We start from the raw sequence: 26,779 nt of genomic DNA on the forward strand, positions 1-26,779 counted from the left end.
TAGGACATAAGATAGAAAGGATGAAGAGAAAGTGGTTTCCTGGGCCAATTTTTAGCTTTGACATTAAAAAGGAAAGGATCTGATGCAATGTTTCTATACTATTTTCTCAAATTTCATTTGAATTAATATGTTAATTTTCTTCTAAGTTTATGCTGTATTCTTGTCGTTTATATTCTTCGTTTTGGTAGCAATCACATGGCTTAATAAAGTTGGGATTCTTTTTTGCACAAGTGTTAAAATCATCCCCCTTCACCTCATGTTCTTTTCCATTGGGACATTTTTGTTAGAACTATTTATTCGCTTTTGTGTGGAGTCTTGAAGCAACAGTAAAGTTGTCTTCTCGTTTGATCTACAAGTCGTATACATTTCTTGGGATGTGGTCCATTCCATGTCCCATTTTATTTATATTTGCTTACTGGCTGACTAAGACCAAAAAAACAGAATTCAATATTTTGATGAGGATCAAGCTTATCCTTAGTCAATATACGTTACATTTTAGGAGAAAAATTCCAACATTAACTTCAGTTAATTGGGTTCACAAATAAATAATTGTATTGTAATGAGATTTAAATTGTATTTTATGATGGAGTGTATGATTATTTCATCGAAAAACTTCAAGTTGTTAGAGACATAACACACTTTTAATTACTTAATTATGTCTTTAACACGTTCATCACGTGTGAGCCGACTTGCTTCTTTTTCATTCTTTAATGATATATAACATCCATAGTCAATCAAGCTATGTTGGAGAGTGTTGCAAGGATTGGTGATTCAAAATTGGCTACTTAATTTTTTTAAAAAGAGGTGATCTTCTCCTCAAAATGTGGTAGATATTTCTATCAAACTCCACCACAATGGTGTTTAATTGAGAAAAGTAAAAGACAGAAATCTCTAAATCCCGCAAAAAAAAAGACTCACTCCGAGGGAGCTTCAATGGTGGTGCTGTAAGGGATGATAGTCAATCTTCATCTTGAAGGTTCGGAAAAATAGAACATACTCAAAGATCTTGCCTATAAGATACTTTCCTGGTGAAGGAGAGAGAATTTAACAAGCTAAGAATGTCTTGTTGAAAGTAGGAACTTAGACTATGACGACAATATCAACATAGTTTACACTCATTCCTTGTCTTCCAAAAAAGAAATCCATAAAGTCCTCAGTAGGATTGGCAGCACTGGCTAATAAGGAGATATTTTGGACTTATCGGATGCAAAAAATTTCCCAACTTTTGAAAACATAACAAACAAACAAAGCAAGATAGAATACAATCCAAGTCACCAGAATACTTAATGGTCTAAAGATCAAGTTATTCAGTTACTTTTACAATGTTGTCATAGATTCAGATTCAACCCTGGGTTAAAAATCCAAGAATTAATGTTATAAATTTCACTCAAAAGGGTTAAAAAGGGCATAAATTAGTAGAAAAACAGAGATTTCTACTTCTAACGCACAGTAAAAGCTATAGATTTCTCACAGGCAGTAAGAGATTTGTGAGCATTTAAACCAAAATAAGCTACTCTGTCATGGCTTGTCCTCAACTCTTAGCTTCCTCAACATTGGACTGAAGACGCATGGCGTTGGCATTACTCTCTAGCTTGGACACATCCTCTGGCCCATACAACCTCGTCAACTCATCCTGTTTCAGAATCAGGTCCTATTGCTTAGATGGATTAAAAGGACAAACATAAAGAGAAAAAGAAACAACAGCAAATTTTCTCAGAACTGTGAGTACCAATTTTTTTAATATTGATCAACAATTCCGTGCGAACACAAGATAAAAAACTAAAAGCCCAGGGTAAAAAGGGGAAAGGATGGAAACTTTAGAATTTACTTAGAAGTGAGGGCAAATGAGATAAGCATACACGAATACAGACGGGAGAAGGGAAAAGATGCTCAAGTAGTTTTTACCTTTATTGAATTATTCTCCGAGGTAAGCTTCTTACATTCCTCAGAGACCTTTCGCAACTCCTCTTTGAGTCCATGATTCTCATTGCTCAATGTCTCTACCTTAAGTTGTAGCTCTTCACACTCAGCCTGCAGAAGATAATCATAAAACAACACGACTATCAAAAAACTTCACATTCCAGGTAATCTCGAGATGGACCTATCAATATTGTCTGTTCACAGTATTTTATCAGACCAATTTTTAATCAGATTTACAGTTCAGATCCCACTCTCTCTCTCTCTTCGGGTCAGGCATTCAATTGCGCATCAGAGAGAAAGAACAGACTTCCAATGGCTTAAAATTTAGTCAACCAATAAGGCGAGTCATCCCCCATCGGTTGATTCTATGAAAAACCTTGCTTCTCAGTTTAGTACACAATCTGCTGGACAAACTACAGTCCACAATGACAATGATCGGCTATTCTTTCCAAAAAATGTTCACAAAGACAAAACAAGTCCTTTATTTTGAGTACACCTTCCATCCCTATATGATTGAAACCGGATGAGATTGGCATGAAGAAAATAGTATCCAACTATCACACTTGGGAGAACCGTTTTTCTCCTTTTAGCTGGAAGGCTAGTTACACCCAGTGTTTCAATACCAATCACATATTTGCTGCAATTAAGCCCACCAAAACTAATGATTCGGGGTGTTAATGGTATTTGACACAATATTTATTTATTTTTTATTCGGAAGTTGGGTAAGAATACTTAAAATTCTACTTCTAAATACTCTTTTTCAACTTCAGCTTCAAATACTGTTTTGTTTCAACTTCAACCACCAAATATTTGTCCAAATTCCTACTTTCTTAGGCTGGGTGATTTATATGGAACTTGAGGCCAAGAGCACTTACAAGAGCTATGAAGCAGAAACTCGAGATCTGATACCAAAAATCGATGCAGCACAGTGAAACTCATATATATTATATATATATGCTATTACTATCATTCATTGGTGTTACCAACTTTGTCTCCTTTGTTTCGTTTTCCTTTTGGGAACTTCTAATTTCTGTACTCTTGTACTTGAACTCAATTATCATAAGAGAAACAAAATATGCTATTTTTCTCAAGGTCGATAATTTGGAAAACAATAGAAAGAGACACATATACATACATAAATGACCCCTTTAATTTGTAAAAAATGTTTTCAGTTAAGAAGTCTTAACTGAGACAATGAATTGACCTATTGACCACCGGAAGTCTATGTAAAATGGGTCTATCAGACACGACTAGCTGAGATGGTAGGTTGCGTTTCTCCCACCCGAATTTGAGCATGTTTTTCCGGAAAATATGGAGTTTACTTCCAGACACTTTTGATAACTACTTTTTTTTCCAGCCATTCCTTCAAGTTTTCATCTTTTACCCCATATCAAACTCAATTCCATGTGTTTTCTTTTACTTCTCCTCGCAAACCTATACTAGATTCAAACCTAAATCTACACTCACCAAAGCACTTTCCTTCCCCACTTCCTCTTCATTTACATCACCAGAAAACTTCACTGGCCTGCACCACTCAATGTCCATCTTTCCATTCCAGTTAAAGCCTTCATCGTGGAGGACAAGATGGTTCCTTCATATGGAAGGGGGAAGAAATCTACTGATCCTAAGGTCTAAGTACATTCCTAGAATAGAGATTCCTCTTGTTAAATGGTATAGAGACCCAAAACAGCTCTACTCCAAATAGAAATGCTTTCCCACATAATGATTTTGCATTTACGGGTGGGTTTCAGGTGTTTTCACCCATGACTACTGCAAGGTTTGGGAATTTCACGTTATCCACGGCATTTGGCGTCTTATCCCATCATTGTTCAACATTCAAGTTAATGGATTTCTGATGCCACTAATATTGGAACTACTGCTGGTTTTTCTCACGAGTCGCTCACACACTCCATGATGGTCATGCTCAACCACAGTGTAAAGGTCAGCAGCAATAGGTGAGTTTCTCCCTCAAATTGCTACGTTTAGTTATATGCATTTGTGTTATCTTTTCTTCAATTCAGAACTAAGTTTGGCGAGTTTAAGGGGTTGTCTATGTACTCAACCTATGTGTGTGTGTGTGCTTGATAAGTACAAATGAGTTTAACACATGGTGCAAAATCATTTTACATTATCAAGTCACTTTTACCTGTTAAAAACTGCCTTATTTTCAAAATTACAAATCTCACTTTGTATGAAGACCTGTAAATATCTTTCAAGTCACCCAACAATGTAAAAAGTTATCTACAGTGTAGGTATGTATAAGTTAAATCTCTAAATATTTTGAACACCCAAAATTGAATTCTGTTTCCAAATAACAAACTTTAGTTTAAATAATTAAAACATCAACACTAAATTTCACACGGAAAGTTAAATGAATTGAACGTCGCTTTCCGACCCACCACCTTTTTTTTTTGAGGGAGTACTAGAAGTAACAAAAGGAACTCTGGGCTACATCTGAAAAGAAAGATAGTCTCTGGATTAAGTGAGTCCACACTTACTACTTAAAACATGATCCAGTTGCTACATGTAGCATCCCAAGTTCTGCTACTTAAATCACCCATGGAAACCTTTATCATAGTACTTTAGATGCTCTATAACTAAGAACTTATGGCAAAGGTTACTGCCTTGGTTTGGTATACAAAGGGATATTGGGGAGTGGCAAGATGAGTTTCTATGGACTACTGGATGGACAAGTAAAGAGTCTGGGAGAGGATCAATTATTAACTGTGTATTTGCTACTAGTTTCTGGGAACGCACGTTTATCCAAAATATTTAATATAAATTTTGTATTGTAAATGATAAATTTTAAATGGTATATATATACATATATTATTTGACTTCCACTGCACTATAAAGTAAAAAATCAAAACATACAAAAAAGTAACAACTCGTAAGTAGAGGCAAATAAATCATGCAAACTTGATGATATTGTAGAGACGTATACAATATTTTAATTTAAAGATAAATACATATTCGAACATATATAAATACATGCATACAATAAAATATTAACCCCGGAAAATTAACTATATGCAAAAAAATAAAAACTAATTTTGATGCATATAATGAATAACAGCATGACCAACCCAAATGCATAACAATCATATGAAACTTGTTTCAACTCAAATACATGAACATTAAAAAAGTAAAAATAAAAAAGGGCGATGATTGTATAGTAATTATTGCAGAGCATAAAAAGGAAAATGCAACATCACATGATCTCATATGCAGGTATTTCGATTCATATATCAAGGAAAAATCTGATGGAAACTTGCAATAGTAATGCTACCATTTAAAATATTTGATCTGACCAATTTCTAATGCTGTTTCTAATGCCAAACTGAGTAAAATCTTGATAACCACTGAACTTCTTCCTCACACAGAGTAATACATATTTTGGCAGAATCAGATGTTGATAAGCAGCTATATCAAGTCGTTGTTTTTTCAAGAGAAGAAATAATATAGGTAAGGGATAATGAAATGATCTAAATTTGTGCAGGTTATAAAGTGATAGAAAGAATATCAAAAGGCTAGAGGGGTAGAAGATAAATGAGCAAAAGTTAGAGATAATAGAAGAAACGGTGTACATTGAACTTGTTATAAAAAAATCTTTACAATTAATCACATTCATGGGAGTTATTATTTACATTTATTAGGATGCCAATTTTTAATGGTGAATGAAAGGGTACTGTTACGTCTGCCTTTTTTAAATTAGAATGTGCATTTACATTTTTGTACAAAATATATTTGAAGTAATATCAAGTTGAAGGATATTATAGTAACTCAGCATTATAAGGTTATTTTCGTAATCCAACTTTTAATTGAGAGCTTCCCATATATATATATATATATATATATGAATATGAATATGAATATGAATATGATACATGATATGATATGATGATTCAAAGCAACTATAAATATTGAATCAACTCTCGACTCTTTAGATTAGTCCATCCGTGGTGGAGGAATTCTGGTTAAGTTTAACTAAATATGACCTTCCCCTCCCATAAAGAGAGTTTCTTGCTCTAACAAGGATGATGAGAGACAATGTATGAATTAAATATTAATAAAAAAAAAAAGGAAGCCCGCGGCTGAAATGGGATTCAATTCCAGAAGAGCATGTTCCAATCAGAGAGGGTATTCAGAGAAATTGCAGTCCACATTCATATTCAGGGAGAGAGGAGAGTTCAAGAGGTGGCACATTCCATTGTTCACACTTAATGCCATGCCTTGAGGCCAGTTTATGCAAAACTGCTGGAATTACGGCTAGATTTTGTCAACCACCTGAAGTTACACTTTAGACAATTTCCATTACTGGGTTTTTTGTGTATTGATTAAGTTCTGATAGCTGCTATAGAAAGTGTAAACAGTCTCTTGGCTAGTTATAAAGCCATGACACCGTCTGTTTTTATTTTCTGAAAATAGGTAGTCATCACCTATTTGGCTTTGTAATGTCAAACTTTTGGTATTACTAAGACTCTTAATGTAATTATCAAATTAGTTGAAAATTATTCTATATGTGTAATTTCATTGGTAACATTATTTTGGATAATCTTTCAGAAGTTGTACAGTTGCTCCTTTGGTGAGCCGTAAGTCCCGAGTTCAAAGAAGAAATTGCAGACATGCAAAGAGAAGGCTACATATATATGTTATACATCAACTCCCTCCAGCTACATTGGCATTAGCCGGGGAGATCTTCATGCGCGAGGTTATGGTAAGTAAAAAAAACAACGATCCTAGAGCACGATGTAGTGCTCTATGATTGTGTATAACAGGGTGATCTTCTAAGGTTTAATTTAGATGCAGAACCATCAATTATTTTCTCTGTAAGTTAGACCCATCAGTTTCTATAATGTACTCTGACTGTTGAAGAGATGAAAGTGAAACAGTATCTGTAAGAAGTAACTCATACCTGCTTGCGCAATCTTGACCTCCTAGCTGATTCTCTATTAGACTGCTTTCTCTTTTGCCTTTTAAGTTCACGTTCATCCTATTAAGAAGGGTTGTAAGGTACTTATCAACAAAAAGAAACACAGTGATGATTTTTGTAAGGGTACTATCTCATTATTGACTTCATACAATATACATATTGAGAAACAAAGAACAATAAGAACAACAATAATGATCACTTTTTGAAAATGTGTAGAAATGCCTTTAGATTCCCAAAAAGTTTACTTTAGATACATCAAATAGCTTTGAATCTCAATCTAGCATAACGTAAAGACACGATATTTTTATTGGGAAATCCGCAGCCGCTATCATTTAGATGCGCATAGGGTAAAACCCCCACTCCTATGAAATAGCTCACAAACCACACAGGAGAAGTAATTCGCACTAATTAAGCTTGGTGCGACGAGCTCAACCCAAAAGGCAAACCCCTTGCTTTCGCTGGCAAGGGATTTCCAACTTGAGACCTCCAACATGGGGGTCCCAAGTCCAAACCACTGGGTCACATCGAAGGGTAAAGACACGAAGATTTATAGCTTCCAAAATATGGAACCATACTAAAGAATATTGATGTAAGGAATTTGAAACCAAGTTCAGTTTCTTGCGACCAAATTTCAAGCCTTATTCAGGTTTTAATTTTTTTAAATTTAACTTAAGAGCATGAAGGGGAGCCTTGGAGTAAATGGTAAAGTTGTTGTCGACCAGGATGTTATGGGTTTAAGCCGTGGAAACAACCTCTTGTTGAAATGTGGGGTAAGGCAGCGTACAATAAACCCTTGTGGTTTGGCCCTTTTCTGGACCAGCGCATAGCATGAGCTTTAGTGCACCGGGCTGCCCTTTTTAATTTAAGAGCATATATTTGGGCAAATTTGGTCCTACAAACAGGAAATTTTCCACATAAAGAATGAACTGATTGTTTCATTGAAAGTTCTCCAGAAGAATACTAGTGGATGTTTCACTAGTATAACTGCTGAAAGCACTTTTGATCAGTTAACTAGCCATGCCATCAACTATTTCAGGACCAACCAAAACACCAGAAGAATAAAAACCCAGACCTAAGCTCCTCTTCATATCTCGTTCACGGTTTGGTTCTTTCTCTATCTCAGTTGTGATATCTTAGTTTCCTGAACCATCATTTTTGTTAAATAGTCTCAGTGGTTACATGTAAGATGCCTATAAATAGGTTTGTCATGTATTTCCTTATTATCAACACATGTCACATTTTCTCACAATTTAACATTTTGTTCAGTGAGAATGAATTCTGAATGTCAAGATACACCAGAAACAGTGAGTCTTATTGAACACAATCTTCAAATATCCCTAATGACCATCTGGCACGAAGAAGAGTAAGTACATTTTGTGATTTTTACTCCACAGGTGGTTAGAGGAATAATTTTGATAAGAAATTGGCAGTATCACCAGAGCACGGAAAGTAGCATGTTCAACTCTGCATTCATTTGTTTCATAAAATTGAATAAACGACTGAAAACAAAACTACCTGAATCCATTCACGTCCCATCCCAGGAGCTGGCGAGACACCAGATTGATTTGATCGCATTTTGATCATTCCGGGACCGCCAGGCGGTGCGTTCCACAAATCCATCCCAATATTCAGATTAGTTGCGGGCATAGCGACTGGATTCCCTGTTGCAGGATTGGTCTGAGCATTGGCTCCTAATTGAAAATTACAGACCAATTAAATAAAACGAATAAGGCATAATCAAGAAGCAGACAAGTGAAACAAGTTACCATTAGCAAGCATTAGATCAAAGCTTCTATTCTTGTCTGCAGAAAATTCCTATAATAATAAAACAAGAAAAGTCAGTCTTAGCTACCAAATGATACGGAACCGACACAACAGCAATGCATTTGAGTAAGCTATGACATTCTTGAGTTAATCAGAAAGCATACATGGTTATCATTTTCATCATTTTCGTCTGATGAACCTGCACTTCCGCTTTCAGCACTATTCAAGAGAATATAGTAAGTCAGATGCACAAATGACCACATCCAAAAAAGATCAATTTGATTGAAAATGAGATTAAAATAAGAGTCTGCAGACAAATTTTAACACCAAATCCACATCAAAATACCTTCTTGTGGCACCACCATCATTTCCAGAACCTGAAGCCGCTTTCCCAATTTCTCCTGCCTTGCCACCTGAACATCCCTTCAATTTTTTGCTTGTATTCTGGTCCTTACCATCTGGTGCCTTACTAGCTGATTCTGGATTTGCCTGCAGTGTGTTTGGAGTCTGCCAAAAGAGCATAAATAAATTAGTAAATAGAGGCTTTTAAAGAAATTTATTTACAAAAGAGCTATAAGTGGGTGACTCTCTTTCATCAGCTTTCAAATTGATAGTAACCAAAAGGATTAATTACCATAGGCATATTAGGATGAGCATAAACTCCAGCAGGAGGATATAAAGCAGGATATGGGACTGGGGCTCCATAAGGAGGCATAAGCGGATGCTGAAATATCACGCAATAAAGAGTAAGTACATTAAAATGTTCTGAGCTTTATACTTCATATAGTAAAAAAGGTGCAATGTGCCGCAAAAAAGGACTATGTAAATTAGTGAATGCAAAACTAATCACCTGGCCTCCCCACATGTATGGGTGGGGAGTGGGAGAAGCAACAGTTGAGGGAAAGAAGGGAGGTGTAGCTCCAGCACCATAATAAGCCTAAACAGGAAAGTTAGTGCTTAAGAATTAAAACATTCATCATCTTATATTATGAAGAATATTGATACGTAGAACCTGACAATGATTAATCACAATAAAATTCATTACCAACCTGCATAGAAGACCAATCAGGATATGAAGGTGTAGCTTGTGTTTCCTGAAAATAAAACAAATGGAGAACTTGTGAATAGCGAGCCACAAAACAGAGAGTTTAAAAGAGAGTAACACTAAAACTTATATTAGCATTTATTGTGTACAGATGTATGGAAAAAAAAAAAGGAAAATGACCTGAGTTGCAGTAACTTTCGAAGGCTTTGCAGGGGTGCTCTCTTCCCCAGCTCCCATTAGGTGTCGAATCAATAGTCAAGTGTCAGCGTTTGTTTGATTACTTCAGAAGATCAAGTATTTATTTAAAAGCTAGATGTACCTGAAATAGGAGAAATTATGGGAATAGAAGTAGAAATATTTTGTTTCATTTGTATATATTACTCCAGTCATTGTCAAATGGAATAACTATACATGATAAGACTGCACAACCATCGTTATGACATGAATGGAAATTAATCTTTTACAAATTATATTCAATATGAAGTTGCGGCGAGGACTTTTTCTTGCCACCTAGGAAAGAAGCTGATCATATATTCCTCTCAGTTGTCTATACCAAAGAAGACAAACCACAAAAAGGTAAAATAGCACCTTCAAGGAGACTGCAAAAGGAAAGAACAGATGTATATATAGCGAGGAGACAATTGTAGACTAGCAACACAGACTTACTAACCGCAGCAAAAACAAAAAGCTGATCGATCCTGCACATAACAGAGACCGGCAAATACATTTTCTAAATTTATTTTCTTGATGTGAATACTTTATTTATCAATTGAATAGTCTTCCTTGTTTATCTCAAAAAAAAGAAGACATATATGCAGCATTTCCAAGTATCCTCTACATCAAGAAACAAAAGTAGAAAGAACATTTCTGCTAACTGCTCCACTTAGAAATGATGAATGGTTTGTTTGTGCAAGGAACTCAGTGAACAAAGGTGAAAAAAGTAGTACTGGGAAGATGCCACAGCCATTGGGCATTGTACTTTAGGGCTTGAGTGGAGCTTTTGTATTGGTTGATGTATTACCTTTTGTTACCTATAAATAGTAGTTTTAAACATAATTGTAAGGGGTTGGACACTGAACAGGACAAAAGCAATACATTGATTTTCTTATGCTCCAAGCTTTTTAATTCTCCTAAGTCCAAGTTCTCAAGCATTACTCTACATAAACGTCTCCGGATCCAATATCAGGAACACTCTAACCTCACCAGGATCCAGTGCAAACTCATCTCATCGGGGATCTATTGCTTCATACGACTCTATTTACTTTCCTTACAACTTCCACTTAATTCTTAGCAAACATATTTAACTGGTAATAGCCAAACTTAACGAGTTAATTCAAGATGCGTGTCCTTGACCTCATTACAAATTCAACTGTGTCATTTTCCCAGTAAACAATATTGCTTCTCAATGGGAAGCATGACTTGGTTATGATCCATCATATGATGTATTAAATGCTTAAAGATCCTTCCTAACTGCTATTTCCAACTAAAGACACTCTTCACCTATAAAACTAATTCCAATCTAGTCTTTTCTTGACTACTCCATAACCAAGAGAGGACATACCTCACACGTTAAAACTCGAGTTACAACAGTTTGAAATTGAATAATTCTACTCATAGAAAATATTACTAATTCTCAATTCTCATCAATTGAGTTTCTTTTGCTAACAAATAAATAATACCTCAAAGTCAAAGCACAAACAAAGGAGTTTAACTTATATAAATACTGACACTGTCAAATAACTATACTAGGTTACCTAAATGCTTACAATTGGTAAACATCATAAGTAACTTGAAATTCAAGACATGTTATGATAATTGAATGCTTACTCTAAACTAATTATGTGTTCTTCCATAAAAGCACTATTATAATTGAATGTTCACTCTTAAATAATTACTCCCTCTCTGCCCCTATTTATGTGGCACTTTTCGCTTCCCGCTAAACAATCTAAATTTGACCATAAATTTGGACATGAAATCCTTTTTATATATTTGAAAACTAGTATAAGTCACTATGATTATCAATTTAAAATATTTAAAAGATACGTGAAAAAATTACGATCAAATATAAACTTGTTTGAATCTAAACTGATTATGAAAAGTTCCCTTAAGCCCTCCACCCCAAACCCCAACCCCAACCCCAAATAGTTCAATTACACATGAATTTCAATCTTGAAGGTTAAATTAGAACAGAAAAACAGAGAGAGAAGACGTGGACTAAAATTAAAGAGAAGCAAATTGTGTAAATCTGAAAATTAGTATAAACTATAAATTCAGTAGTTTTTGTGGGAAAACTGATTATAGAAGAAATAAGGAAGCAAAAGAAAAGAGGAAACCTGTGTGTGAGGTGGAACAACGAGAGTCCAACTCGGATAGACACACAAACAATTCTTTTATTTTTCTTTTGGTTTCTTCTTCTTTCTTTGCCTCTCCTTAAATCTAAGTAGCTAAAAAACACCAAAAAAAGGCAACTTTCCCTATCTTTTATCACCAAAGATCCAACGGTTAGGACATTTTCACCATTTACTTCTCCCCAATGGTTATCGGACTCAATCATCTCATATTTCCATTAATAATATATTAATCTCCAATTATATAAAATATTTTTTTTAGTTCTACTTAAGCTGGTAATTATATAAAGAGTCGTTTAGCGTGAGGTATAAGATATGATAATCTCATGGATAAAATGCATGATTATTTTATTCTCCGTTTGATTGGAGGTATTAAGCAGGCCTAGAATTATTATACCTTAGTGATGGAATTAGTTAGTTCATACACATACATGATGGAATAACTTATCCCACAATAACCTATCTCGAAATAACTTGTTTCTAATCAAACGATCCTAATGGTAAATCATAGTGAAAAATATATGAAAATCTAAATTTTGAGTGTGTATGTATGCATATGAGCATTTATTCAATAAATATACTTATGGTAAAAATGTAATTACGATAATTCTTGATGGGTTAACAGATTACCAAATAAGAATATTAATGATTTACCCAATAAAAAGAATGAGTAAATCATTCCCACACCAATAAAATCATTAATTAGAAAATTTTAATTTATTAATCTGATAACTCAATATCAATATAAGTCAATTTTAGCATTGACTTAACTATCACCTTATCTTCTATCAATTTAATAAATTGTCCCAAAAAAAAATAGGAATCCATATGCCAATATCATCAATTTTAAAAATATATTTTTTGGTCGGGCCGGGCTGGGTGGACCCATAGTTGGGTTCACAGAAGTTGACACGTGAGGTTGAAAGAGGAATCCAGCTGGCAAAAAGGAAGTGGATAGAAATGACAAGGCAACAATTTAAACAACAAGGTGGATAACTTAATTTAATTACCCCACCGCCCATCCAACTTTATACTCCCACAATTACCCTTTTGGTCCTTCATGTTTTGAGTTGGGTAAGATTTTAGTCCTTAAGCTTTTATTTTAATCAATTACATCCTTAAGTTTTTAATTTCCATATCTACGTGCTTTATTTATGTTTCGAGCTACTAGGGAGATGGGACTCGTCATAGCGAGCGGGTAGACTAAATAATGAAGTAGTTAGTTATAGCGGATAACGCAAGGTAAAATGTAAATCAATTTTCTCAAATCTTTCCTAATAGTAACTAAAAAATATTTGAACTAGAAACCCTCATAGGCAAATTTTCAAGGACTAGGGCTATTTTCTTCCTTGAGGTAAGTTTTCTCCATTGATCCTTCAATTCGATCTAGTAATTTGATTTCATTCTAGAATCGAAGGAGGTGATCTTAATGGTGAATAAGGAGTTGGAATTTTAAAACTTATGAATATGTGTGGAAAGCACGTGGATTGGTGTGATTAACATGTATTTTTGTTCTAAATTGATTATTTATGCTTCTTACGATGAAATTGATGTTTAAATGTTTATTTATGATAAGAAATCTCATAAAATAGTTTCTTCGGCATAGAAATTGCTCTAAGAAAGTTAATGGAGTAGAAAATTCATTAGTTAAACCATTGTGATCATGAAAAATCTATTGCATGATGAGATAACTTTGTATAATCAATAGATCTTGATAAATGGTAGAATTAAGTGGGATTGAATGTCTAGACTATTATTTGAAGAGTAGGTGATTAAATACTCATATATTTGTTGTTTTAAACTTTGAGCATTTTGAGTTGTGAGTAAAAAGAAAAGTTTTTGCTTATTAGCTTGTATGATTCAAGTTCTTCAATTGAAGTAAATTAAAATTTACTTGGAGTTAGACTTTGATTAGTCTCTTGTATATGATGTGAGCCTAAAAAACATGTGACTAGTCTTTAGACATATCTTGTAATTGCTATTTGTGAAAATGATTATACTTCGAATGAATAAGGTGTGAATTGTTGAAATTGTCCTTAATGACTTATGGTTTATGTTGTGCATTTATGATTTATATTGTGTTTGTTGTGTTGTCCTAGTAGATAATTGAGCAGAGAGCATACTGAGATAATCTAAGATGATAAGAATACGTATAACAATATGATGATGAGTGACTCGAGTATGATGTAAGCTTACAAACGAGCGGTTATTTGTGTTGAATCGAGTAACACATCAATATAGTACATAGACACCCACGGTCTCATGGGGGTCATGACTAGATAGATAAAATTAAAGACCCTTTAATATGTATATACAAATAAGTGACCGTGAATAATTGATTGAGGTGTGTATATATATATATATTCAAGCTGGCACAAATCCTCTGAAGGGACAAATGTCTTTTCTTTTTAGACATTAAATTATCTATTGATTTTTATTCTTAGACACTTGATAGCTAGAGTCCTACTACGTTGACTTTTGAATGCTTCCAAACGAGAATTTTTATTCATCTTACCATTTAATAACTCATAATCAAATCTTAGTATCTAAATGATGTAATGATTCAGATTTTTACATTTTATTTATTTATTATGTATTTTGTCTTAATGCTTGATGATTCGAGCATAGTCTTAGCATGCTTTAACTTTTAAGATTTGATTTTTCCATTGAACAACTAGTGTAGACATATGATTTGAATCATGACATCAATAAATTTAATGGAAAAATGAAATAAGAATTTGAACAAGTTGATTAGTTATTATGTTTAAAATTGTCCATTTATGAAAGTCTTGACAAAATAAAGATTCATTCTAAAAGTAAACGGTACAATATTTAAGAAAAGAGTTATAAAAGAAAAAGTAATTACTCTATTAATAATTTCTATAATAAGTGAAATATGAAGAAAAAAAATTAACTGAGTGATTTCATTTTTTTTCATTAATAATTTGGTGCTATCAAATTTTCGACTTATTAAATACTTATTCATCTTTAAGAAATTTCTTAATTTGAGAATCATCGGGAACAGATATATTAATGGATGTATTATTATTATTATTCATGTTTTTTTCTACATTAAAAATTTTCATAACTTGAACCTATTTCAATAGATTGTAAAACAGATTATAGTTATTTACTTATCATAATTTCAACAAAATTAATTAAATTCTTTCTTACTGAATGTTTATTTTATTCCTGCAAATTTAAACTTAGTGTATATCTAGAACTTTGAAGATGATAATCTTACGGAGAAAATGTTATAGAGAACATACCTGAAGCGAAAGAAATTATCACAGAGAGGAGTGAACTGATTTTTACTTTTTTATCGCAATCTTGCCTTACCACGCCGTCAGTGAAGAAAAAGTGCCGAGAATTATGATGTAACCCTAATAGGTAGAGAAAAGACCAATTTATAGAGGTTGTGATCTAATATGTTGCGCCCATCAAGAAACTAGTCCAATAGATGAGATTTGTTCTTCATTGAATATTAATTATGGATTTTATATTGATTGGGCCACACATAAAAATATAAAAAGTTTATGATTCTTCCACTTGGCCCAGTAACCATATTACATGAACATTTAAGAGCAACTTACATAAATGACTACATTTATAGGATTATTAAAATTCAATAGCTATAAGTATGTCATTTACTAAAAATAACTACATTTTATATGAATATCTAGCTGTATTTATATATTTTTTTAATTATACAGTGATACAATTAGAATTATAGTGAATTAAATAAGGTAACTGAATCCCTTTAATTATGTGTTGAAATTCTCAACTTCCCATTATTACATTAACAACTAATGATTACATAGTCAATGTGTATACTTTCGGATTCCAATTATTTTTTTAAAAAAATTGGATACATCGTATACAAATTTTCATTGTCGCAATTGTTCTTGTTCAAGCGTAAAGGTATTTCACTTATATTTCTTTAGTTAAATTGATTTTTTGTAATTGTGAATGAATCTTGTTTGTTTCAATTTCAAATACGCGATAAGCATAATTGGATCCCTAAGATTGCTCAATACAATTGTGTTGATATATCAATACAATTGGACAATCTAGAAAAAAATGACAATGAACTATACTACAAATATGATTATCCAAATGTATATGTATTTCACTCTATGCAAAAAAAAAAAAAGAGTTGTATACGTATACATTCAAATCTATGTAATGTATTTATGTATCCTAATGCACTTGTATTTCTAATTGGACAATCCATGAAAAAATAACAAGTATTCAAATGTATATGTATTTCACTATGTTCAACATTCAAATACAATTGTATGTGTGTAATCAAGAGAATATAATGCATTCATGTATTTGATTACCTAGTCAATGCATATACTCTTGGATTCCAATTAGTTTTAAAAAAATTTGGATACATCGTACACAAATTTTCATTCTCGATGTTTTTCTTGTTCAAGCATAAAAATATTTCACATAAATTTCTTTAGTTAAATTGATTTATTGTAATAGTGAATGAATCTTGTTTGTTTCGATTTCAAATACATGAACTTCATGACAAGTATAATTGTATCCCTAAGATTGCTCAATACAATTGTGTTAATATATCAATATAATTGGACAATCTAGAAAAAAATGTCAAAGAACTATACTACAATATAATTATCCAAATGTATATGTATTTCACTCTATAAAAAAAATAGATGTGTTGTATATGTATACATTCAAATTTATGTAATGTATTTATGTATCCAAATGCACTTGTATTTTTAATTGGACAATTCATAAAAAATAACAAGTATTCAAATGTATATGTATTCCATTGTGTTCAACATTCAAATACAATTATATGCGTGTATCAAGAGAACGAAATGTATTCATGTATTACATCATTTGTATCAAAGTGAATTTTAACATAATTTAATTGTATATTTGAATGCCGGTGAAAATAACTTCTTAAATTAATAAAAGAGCAACTTACATAAATGACTACATTTATAGGGTTATTAAAATTCAATAGCTATAAGTATGTCATTTACTAAAAATAACTACATTTTATATGAATATCTAGCTGTATTTATATATTTTTTTAATTATACAGTGATACAATTAGAATTATAGTGAATTAAATAAGGTAACTGAATCCCTTTAATTAGTTATGCATTAAAAAATGAGAAATTTTCAAAACAACAATATTTTAGCATTTAATAGGACCCCTTGTCAACATTTTCAATATTTATTTAAAATGTCAATATTTTGATTTGCTATAAGGCTGATTTTTGTATTTATTTAATTTGAAAGAATACAAATCTTTAACAACAGAATGGAGAAAATCATGGGAGAAAATATTTCAAAAAAGAAAAAAATCGCTTAAATCTCTAATCAGTTACAATTGAAAAAATACAAAGTGCCATCTCTCTCTTGTTCTTTCAAATGCCTTTCACCATTGTTCTGCATATTTCCAATATCCATTTTCGAATACTCCATTGAAATTGAATTTAAGTTTTCGTTGGTTTGCCCCACTTTTCGTTGGATAACAAAATTTTGAATTAATCGATTGTTATTCAAACTCCGTTATCAATTTTTTGATTCTCCATTGATAATCCTCATTCTTCGTAGAAGTCAAGTCGATTGATCATCGTTTATGGACAAATCTCCTGTAAGAATTTTTATTTTTATTTGTCAAGAGTCATGGATTTGTTGTAAAAAAAAGTTCATCATCCTTCTTTCCTAAAAAATACAAAATTGCATAACGATCAAAATTATGTTCATCATCGTTAAAATTCAAAATTGCATCTGTTCATCATCGTTTTTCCTGGAAAATTCAAAATTGTTGATAGATTTGGGAAGCAATTTTGAAATACAAAATTGAAGCAATTCATCATCGGTGTTCCTACAAAACACAAAATTGAGGATCGATCAAAGAAGCTAATTGAAATAAACAATCGAAAAATCACATTTGTTCTTCAAGATATAATCGATCTGGTATTATCTCAAAGAATTCATCAAAATTAGTGGTGATGCAACATGAGAGTAGATTTTCGAAATTTTATTCAAATACAAATTTATTGTTGTGATATTGTATATTGAACAATCGGAATACAAATTAGTTTGGATACAAATTTGATGATATTATGTATTGGATTATTAGAATACAAATTTATTTTAAATACAATTTTGATGATGTGATCCCTATTCTCTATTGAATTATTATGATTTTATAGATTGAATGATTGGAGTATAAATTTGATTGGAATACAAATTTGTTCAACAATTATAGACAACAACTTTTAGAATACAATTTTTGAAATACAAATCAGGTTAGAATGCAACTTTTTCTTGAATCAAAAGTTACAAATAAAAGTGAATAGTGAATTTGATCAACAGTTAGGAAACAACTTTTAGAATACAATTTTTGAAATACAACTTTTAAAATACAAAAATCATTTTAGAATACATTTTTTTGTTTAATCAAAAGCTAAAAATAAAATTACATGAGTACAAATTATTGATATACAACATACAAAATACATTTATTTTGAATACAAATATAGTTGATAACTTAATTTGAACATAACATACAAAATGATTGATTTGAATGCACATGGATACAATATGCTTAAATAAATATAATATTGCTGAAAAATAAAATTAAAATATAAAAAATACAACATATATACTAATATGAATACAATTTAAGTAAGAATATATATCATTTTAGTTGTCTATAATTTCATTTAAATAAATACAATATTCTGAAAATACAATTGACATATGAAAAATACAACTGACAATACTAATATGAACACAAATTAAGTATGAAATTAAATATTAACTGAAATTGGAGAAATGTAAACATCAAAATACAAAACCTACCCTATATAGTAACGAGGTTTACTAAAAAATCAGACTCAAAAGAAAATTTACTAAATAAACGATTTTGAAGTTGAATAAATTGAAACGCAAAATACATAAACGGCCAAAAAAAAAATACAAATCAAAACTAAAAAATTCTGATATTAACCCAATAAATACAAATCCAAAGGAAGTTATCCGATTAAATGAGAATATGATGCAAATATTTTGTTTGATTTTTCCATTTTGAAAAAAAGAAAAAAGAGAAAGAATCTGAAAGCAAAGAGAAGGGGAATAAAAATAATGAATAGAGAGAGAAAGTGGAATTGATGAGGAGTGACAATTTGATGTATTTTAGGAAGATAATTATAAATATATAATTTGCTATAAAAATAATATATGAGAGAGAACATGTGATTAATGTGAGATAAATTAGGAACTAAATTAGGATACACTATATTTTTTGACATATTGACATTTTTAGTAATTATTTCAAAGTGTAGATGTTTTTAATAATTATGTTAGGTATTTTGANTGAGATAAATTAGGAACTAAATTAGGATACACTATATTTTTTGACATATTGACATTTTTAATAATTATTTCAAAGTGTAGATGTTTTTAATAATTATGTTAGGTATTTTGACTAGTTAGCTAATTTTCCCTTAAAAAATCTCTTCTTGGCATCCATCAAATATAACACAATCTAACAGATCACTAATGCGAGTTATGTTGGTTATACAAAATTTTGAGCAACATAATCTCTTTGATATATTACAATATTTTAAGCACAACTTTACTATGACATTCCAAGGTAGTTTTTTCTAGGGTAACTTAGAGAAATCTCACTAGTTTATGAGTTAATTATTTGGATACACGCTAGTTTGCAATATTACAAACATTATTAAATTTTCATGCGTCCAGATACATGTATCTCAGGATACATGGGTCAAAATTAGGTGTAATTTATTCTAGATACATTGTGTCCAAGTGAATTAAAACATATCTGGAATACATAAACAAATTTCGCTCGCCTCTCTCCTTTCTCGCTTGTCACTCTCCTATCTCACTCATGTATTCGGTATCCCAGATACATGTGAATCGCATCAAATACATGTATTTGGTATGATTCGCATGTATGCAAGATACATAGACAAATCTCACTTGCCTCTCTCATGTTCATGCTCGTCTCCTTTCCTGATATTGTGCACCATGACCTCGTACTCTCTTGGTGAAAGTCCCTGGGTTTGTCGGCCTTATCTCGTATGAATTCCACCCATTCAGGATCCTTATCAGGTTGATTTTCAGTGTATCTGATAGAAAAAAAATATGTATCTTGTTGTATCTAACTTGAAATTTGATATAAAATTATTAGTAAATATGATAAAAATGTTTGTATAATTAAATAGTTTCTCCTTTTTTCTAAATTTAATTTGTTGTTATAACGATCAGGTTCTGCCGTTATACAAAATACAATGCGGAAAAATTTTGGGTCGAAATTTTTTTTCGTAGTAACTTGAACATTTCCAACGTAGTCCAGATTTGGACGAAATTGGAGTCATTAAAGTGTAGGGAAATATGGTAACAATCATGTGATTTAAATGTGGTTTGATTACATGAGTAGATAGCCAACACGTTAAGGAATCCATATGACTTTACGGAATTGAATTCGGGTGAGTAGAACTCCCGAAACTGACTTTGGCGTGAACGGTATTTTCTGAGTGTCGTTGGTTGAAGGTGTGTTGTGAAATAGGGGTTTTGAGAATTATTAAATGGCTCACTATTTCATGCAACTCGCTTTGGCGATGATTTTGGTTGCTCTGGCGGGGTCGTTGTAGCAGGGTGAAGGTCGTTGTGGCGGGCCCGACACGAGTTAAAGTTGTAAATAAATCCCAAAATGACTTTATTTTGCACTTTTCAACTTTGAGAGCTAAGGAACTACCCCATATGACTTCTTGACCGTTTTTCATCATTCTTGAGGCTAAAGGTAAGATTTTAACTCCCTGAATCTTTTTTTCGATCTATAAAACGTAATCTAATTGGTAAATATCGATGGGGGAGGGTTTTGATCTAGAATCTATGGTAGAAACAACCCTAATTTGGATAATTGGGATCATGGATTTCATCTAGGGTTCATAGAATTGTTAGTAATCCGAGTAATTAGTGATTGTTTATTGATTCCCGTGTTATTATGATTGTTTGTAGACCAAGAACAAGCGGAATGAATTTGGAAAGGGAAGGATCAAGTTTCTTAGGGTTTCAAGCTTGTTTCGAGGTAGGTGATGGTTGTGATTCTATGATTGTGTGATGTATGTTTGTTCTTAATTTATTATGATACATGTATGTATGTGAATGTTGTATTATTGGTCACACTTGTTGTAAATGAGGATATATGATTGTCGAATGTCATTGAATTATGACTCGACTGTATGATTATGAGAATGTACATGTCCTTGTGATTGTGGTGTGTTGAATGGATCGGTTGTGTCACGTCCCAAATCCTATTAAGAAGGACAGACACCCGATGCCCTCTAGGCCTGCGAGAACCAACATGTAACCTGTGCTTACTATGCATATAACTATGAAAATCTTGTGACAAGTTCACATAGGATGCAGCGATACGAACCAACATAAATAGACCTAAAACTTATATACAAGACTTGGCCGTTGAGGCCACAACTTGTTAAGACGCAACTGAACCATAAACATAAGTCTACAATGCCTCTAAAAGATAGAAAACCTTAGAGTAGGTCGGGACAGACCTTGCCTTACTCTTAACTACGATACAATACCTAAAATGAATCTACCAAAGACTCAGTAAAGCTCCGAATCAATCTGGAGCTCACCAAAAGTAGCTGAGTGTCGTGTGCTCCTACCGAGGAGGTCTACTAGCTGAAGTACATGTGCTTGCAGCATGAAATACAGCGTCCCCCGCGAGGGACGTCAGTATGAGAAAATGTACTAAATATGTAAGGCAATAACATATATAAAATAAGAGTTCGAAAGAAACCAAGTATCTGATATGTGTGCATAAATCAGAACAGAAGACCACCTTTATTAACTCTTGTGGGATCATGTATGTTACATTCTTGTCTTTACCTTTCTGTGTGTTATGATCTTTATAAGGCATGTGATACGAATGACCAGCTGATCAGTAGTAGAAGAGGATGACCCATGCTAGGCATTTTAACCCTTGGGATGCGGTCCTCATAATGACACAAATTGGGATCGACCCATGCTAGGCTTACGCCCCTGAGCTGCAACCCTTCTATACCAATTGGGATCGGCCCATGCTAGGCTTCCGCCCCTGAGCTGCCACCCTTAATTATACAAATTTCTTTACTTAGATTCTTTAATCTTTGAGATTGCTATTTTGGTGTTCATAATTATTTTTTTATATTTGGAACTACAGACCAGTAGTAGAAAACATGAAAATAATACTTCAAGGCAGTAACAATGACATAAGGAGCTATGTAACATCAATGCATTACTTGTTAGCTTAAATGACAATTGACTTCAACTGATTAAGAGGAGGATTCACCAAACTTGCTTTTGCAAATACCATTTCTATACCAGTATATAGGAGGATAATTACACAAGTATAGAGTACTAAACATATAATGAAGTAATTCTATACACTAAGGAGATGGGGGAAATATTGTTAGCTATTTGGAGATCATACGCTGCCACTATGTTTCCTTTACTAGGAATAGAACTTAGGAAATTCACTTATTGATATTAATCTCAAGTATCAGATTTCATGCCGAAGAATATTGAATCGAATAGCCTTACATACCTTATCTTCTGATCAATACAACTATCACGATTCAACCTCCATTTTCAGGTTTTAATCTACAATATAAGTCATGATAGATTTAAATTAGCAGTTATCACACCGTGAGCCTCGTAAAACAATAGCTAACTTTGACGGATAATGAGCCCATACAACCCTTAAAACAATGTGTATCACCACACCCTCCTTCTCTGCCCAATGCATACATTATATATCCTTTTCCAAGATTATCCAAACTGCATCAACAACAATACACATAAAACAACCTCAAGTATTCTTTATCATACAACCAACTGTTGAACTCACCACCCCCTTGAGTTCTTTATGACAGTACATGTCACGCCCCGAGCTACCCCCGAGATGCGGACACGGGACCTAGGACCACAAGTGATCCCAAGCTAACCCTGCTGGCATGATCATGAGCATACTAAAGATAATAAACTGATGCGGAAGCTAAATCATAAATAAATTTGAAAAGATGGGGAATACCCATATACTATAACTGAATATATCAAGTCTGAGAGTTTAATACAAAAGAAATATCAAACTCAAAATACTAAGCTGAATCTAACTATGTCTGAAATAAGCCTCTAAACTGACTAGAAATGTTGGGACATGCCCCAACTAGATCTAGCAAAATTGAAACTAAAGACTAAAAGTGATAAAAATAAACTTGTCACTAGTCCTCGAAGAATGAGGACTCACCACTAATGTTGTTGAACTGGAGATCGGGAATCGATCTAAGCATGATCTGGATACTGAGAACCTGAACCTACATCACGAGAAGATGTAGCGCACGTATGCGTCAGTACTTGAAAGGTCCTGAGCATGCAGGATAGAGTAAAGCTGAAATAACATATAACTGAACAAAACAATAAAGCAATGAAATAATTTGAACATGATATAGATACTGAATGCTGCGCTAACTGAATGCAATTACCAATTTATAACATGCGTAGACTGAATACTGAATATACTGATAAATGGTCAATGCAATAGAATCTGACTGAACTGTGGGAGCTACTAATAACCGACATAAAACCACATAAGCTAAATGTGGAGTCCGATGTATACGCCCCATCGAAAGGACCCAATATACCCTGCCAGAGGTATAGATGCATGTTTGCGTGATCACTAAACTGATATTGCCCACAAAGAGGACTTACACCTACGTGGCTCGTAGTTCTGGAACTATATAGGTACGCTGAACCCTAGTCCAACTCGGTATTATGCTACTCCCAATGAATTAAGTAGTTAATTGGTTATGACTGAATTTCTGTAAATACTAGATAGCTCGAACTGAACATGCAAACTGAGAATGCAACAATTAATCTGATAATGATGCATTCATAAACTGAGGCATGTATAACTGAATACTGAAATATCTGACCAAACATGTGTAATTCAAGAACTAAAGAAATACATAGCTAGGATTCTGAAATTCATGCAATAAACTAAGAATTAACATGATAATCTGATTTGGAATATTTAAATAACTAATTCATGATGATCTGTTGAAATTCTAGAAACCCTAGGTTTGTTCATAATCATAGAATCAAGAATCTGACTGAATTCTAAGGACCTAATGGGCGAAAGGAACCCACTAGTGAAATCCCACATACCTGGTGATGAATTCCACGGTGAAATCTTTCAATTTTGGGGATGGAACTGAAGGAAACTTGCTACGTTCTTGAACTAGGGTTCTTGACCTTTTTCTCCTCTCTTGATTCTAATTTTCTAAGCTTTGATTAATGATTTTGACTAAGGTAAGTTCTAGTTATGTTTTTAGGCTTAAACTGACTAAAACCTCATGATTTAGGGTCTAAACGACGTATCTTAGGGGTTAAATGAAATAGAAAAAGACCAAAAGACCCCTAACTTAATTGTTGTCTGAGTGACTGACGGGTTGGACCTACGGTCCGTCACTCAATCTACGGTCTGTCGATTGGGTCTGTAGGTCGAGTCTGTTCGACAAGGCTTCACTAAAACAAGCAGAACTTTTTACTCGAAGGTCAGAATTTAGCAAACTCGGTGGCGTTGGAAAGATAATTCAATTATCTATCTTACCATAGGTCATGGGACACATAATTACTTTTCTGCTAAGAGTTATGACCAATTGAAATTGACCCATAAATATTTTAATCTAACTGGCTGTTAATCCTTACTTACAGTCAGACCTACGGACCGTGGATCGATTGACGGTCTGTGCTGGTCAATCGTCAATCGGGACTGAAGCTGGGCTTTTGGAGCATCGATCCACGTACACGAACTACGGTTCGTGACCTGACCTACGGATCGTAAGTCCGGTCGTGGGTCAACACTTAGCCAAGTTTTCTGACTGAGTTCTGGGGAAGTTTTCTGTCACGAACCACGGACCTGCAGGACGGACCGTTAGTCCATCTACGGTCCGTGGATGGTGTCCGTGAGTGCCACCTGTAACACCAGGAATCTGAAATCTCTATTTTCAGATATGGGGTGTTACAGCACACCCATAATTCCTCACTCAAACTCGTACATAAGGAGGAAGAAAATGGAGCAGTCACCTTACCTCAATTTCTGCAACTTCTTCTTATAACTTGAATTCCTCTAGAACTTTAACTTCCATTCACACTTAAACTAAAGAAGAAGAGAAATGTGTCTTAAGAACCAAGGAAGTGAGCAGTAGCTTCTGGAAATATTATGCCTTTATACGTATACTTGAGCATGAATAACATGCTTTCCTAATCATTCATAGGAGAATTAAGCTAAATCCATAAGTGTTTTCACTTACCTTGTCTTGCAGAGATGAGGGTTTCTTCAAGAACCCTAGAAGAACTTTAAGGTTGCTGCTTAATCCTTAAGAGAAAAGAGAGAGAAAGAGTTGGAGCTAATCCTCAATAATGTGTATTAAAATGAGTGAGAATAGCAATCAATATATCTTTATATTGAGCTTTCTTCACCTTTAAGAATATCTAGAAAGCTTCATTTTCAGCCACTAATTGGTCAAGTAGGTGATGCACCTGCTTATGTATATCAAGCAGCTCAAAAGGTCAAACTAGGTGATGCACCTACTAGATTTCACTTGGGCTTAAATATATTGGGCCTTAGCAGATTTGGCTGTTGGGCTTTAATTTCATTTTGTTTTATTTAACATAGTTTGGGCCTCAAGTGAGTCCATTAGCATAGGCCCAAATCTGATCCATAAACCTTGGCCTTTTTAACTAGATCCATATAGCTCAAGTAGGTGATGCACCTACTTGGTTCTTTGGACTGGTCAATAAGTCAAAGTAGGTGATGCACCTACTTGTCACCTACTCGCTTAGTTAAGTCAAGCAAGCAGCTCACCTATTTTATTCCATTCTCTAATTATTAATCTTTTTTTCTTTAACTTAGCACTTAACTTTCAACTTTAAGATCAATTACCACCTTCCCTGTCACGACCCGGAATCACCTCCTAGTCGTAACCGGCGTACTCGACCTCGAAGAGGTCTAATACAAGCCTCTTAGCATTCATTCATCGCATAGACACTAAAATCATAAGGAATTAAAAACTTTCTTTACCAAGAAAACATTTCATTAAAAAAAAAACAATAGCAAGCGAAAGACTTTCTAGACTTTATACATGATGTCTCAAAACCATCTAATACTTTAGAGTACAAAATTCGGGACCAATCTCATACACAACTTAAACAATACTAAAAAGACATAAAAGAACATATGGGGTATTGTCCTCGAATATATGAGAACTCACTAAGTCCTCATCTTTAACACGTAGAAACCTATCAAATAGCCATGACATGTCACCATCTCCAAATCCCTACACTTTAGTCAAAAAGGGAAAGAAAGGGGTTAGCACAATTAAGTACTAAGTATGGAAGCCATGCAAAAACATGCTAAAAGGGACGTTTATTGGAGAAACATGTTTTTATGCCATTTGGTAAAACTTCATGAAAAAAATACAAGTATAAGAGCCACAATATCCAACCATAACCAACATACAAGTCATTAACCACTTTAGCACATACTCCACACATAACCCATTCCTTTACCTTAAACCATCCACCTGAAGTAACCCTTGGACAACACTTTGTGCAATGTATGGATAGCGTCCCATACCACCATCCACACTAAAGCATCATCCTAAGGCCACCAAATGTGAACTT

General features: G+C 33.3%; 1 protein-coding gene across 2 annotated transcripts; it reads right to left on the reverse strand.

The window, feature by feature from the left end:
* Positions 1 to 1,271: 1,271 nt before the first annotated feature.
* LOC125847542 (G-box-binding factor 1-like) lies at positions 1,272 to 12,151 on the reverse strand. 2 transcript variants are annotated; one of them, XM_049527153.1, is made up of 12 exons: positions 11,996 to 12,151; positions 9,843 to 9,981; positions 9,667 to 9,711; positions 9,468 to 9,554; positions 9,252 to 9,341; positions 8,964 to 9,124; positions 8,782 to 8,836; positions 8,620 to 8,668; positions 8,369 to 8,544; positions 6,836 to 6,913; positions 1,906 to 2,031; positions 1,272 to 1,633 (listed from the first exon to the last, which is right to left on the reverse strand). In XM_049527153.1, the coding sequence occupies exons 2-12, from the start codon at positions 9,897 to 9,899 to the stop codon at positions 1,532 to 1,534; spliced, it is 1,026 nt and encodes a 341-aa protein (XP_049383110.1). In that variant the 5' UTR covers positions 9,900 to 9,981; positions 11,996 to 12,151; the 3' UTR covers positions 1,272 to 1,531. The 2 variants fall into 2 exon arrangements, with proteins under 2 accessions (XP_049383110.1, XP_049383111.1); XM_049527154.1 differs by having other exon boundaries at positions 8,369 to 8,514; positions 11,996 to 12,115.
* Between the last annotated feature and the right edge of the window lie 14,628 nt (positions 12,152 to 26,779).

Source organism: Solanum stenotomum, chromosome 12 (genome assembly GCF_019186545.1).
Source record: "Solanum stenotomum isolate F172 chromosome 12, ASM1918654v1, whole genome shotgun sequence".
In the NCBI taxonomy this organism is placed as follows: Eukaryota; Viridiplantae; Streptophyta; class Magnoliopsida; order Solanales; family Solanaceae; genus Solanum; species Solanum stenotomum.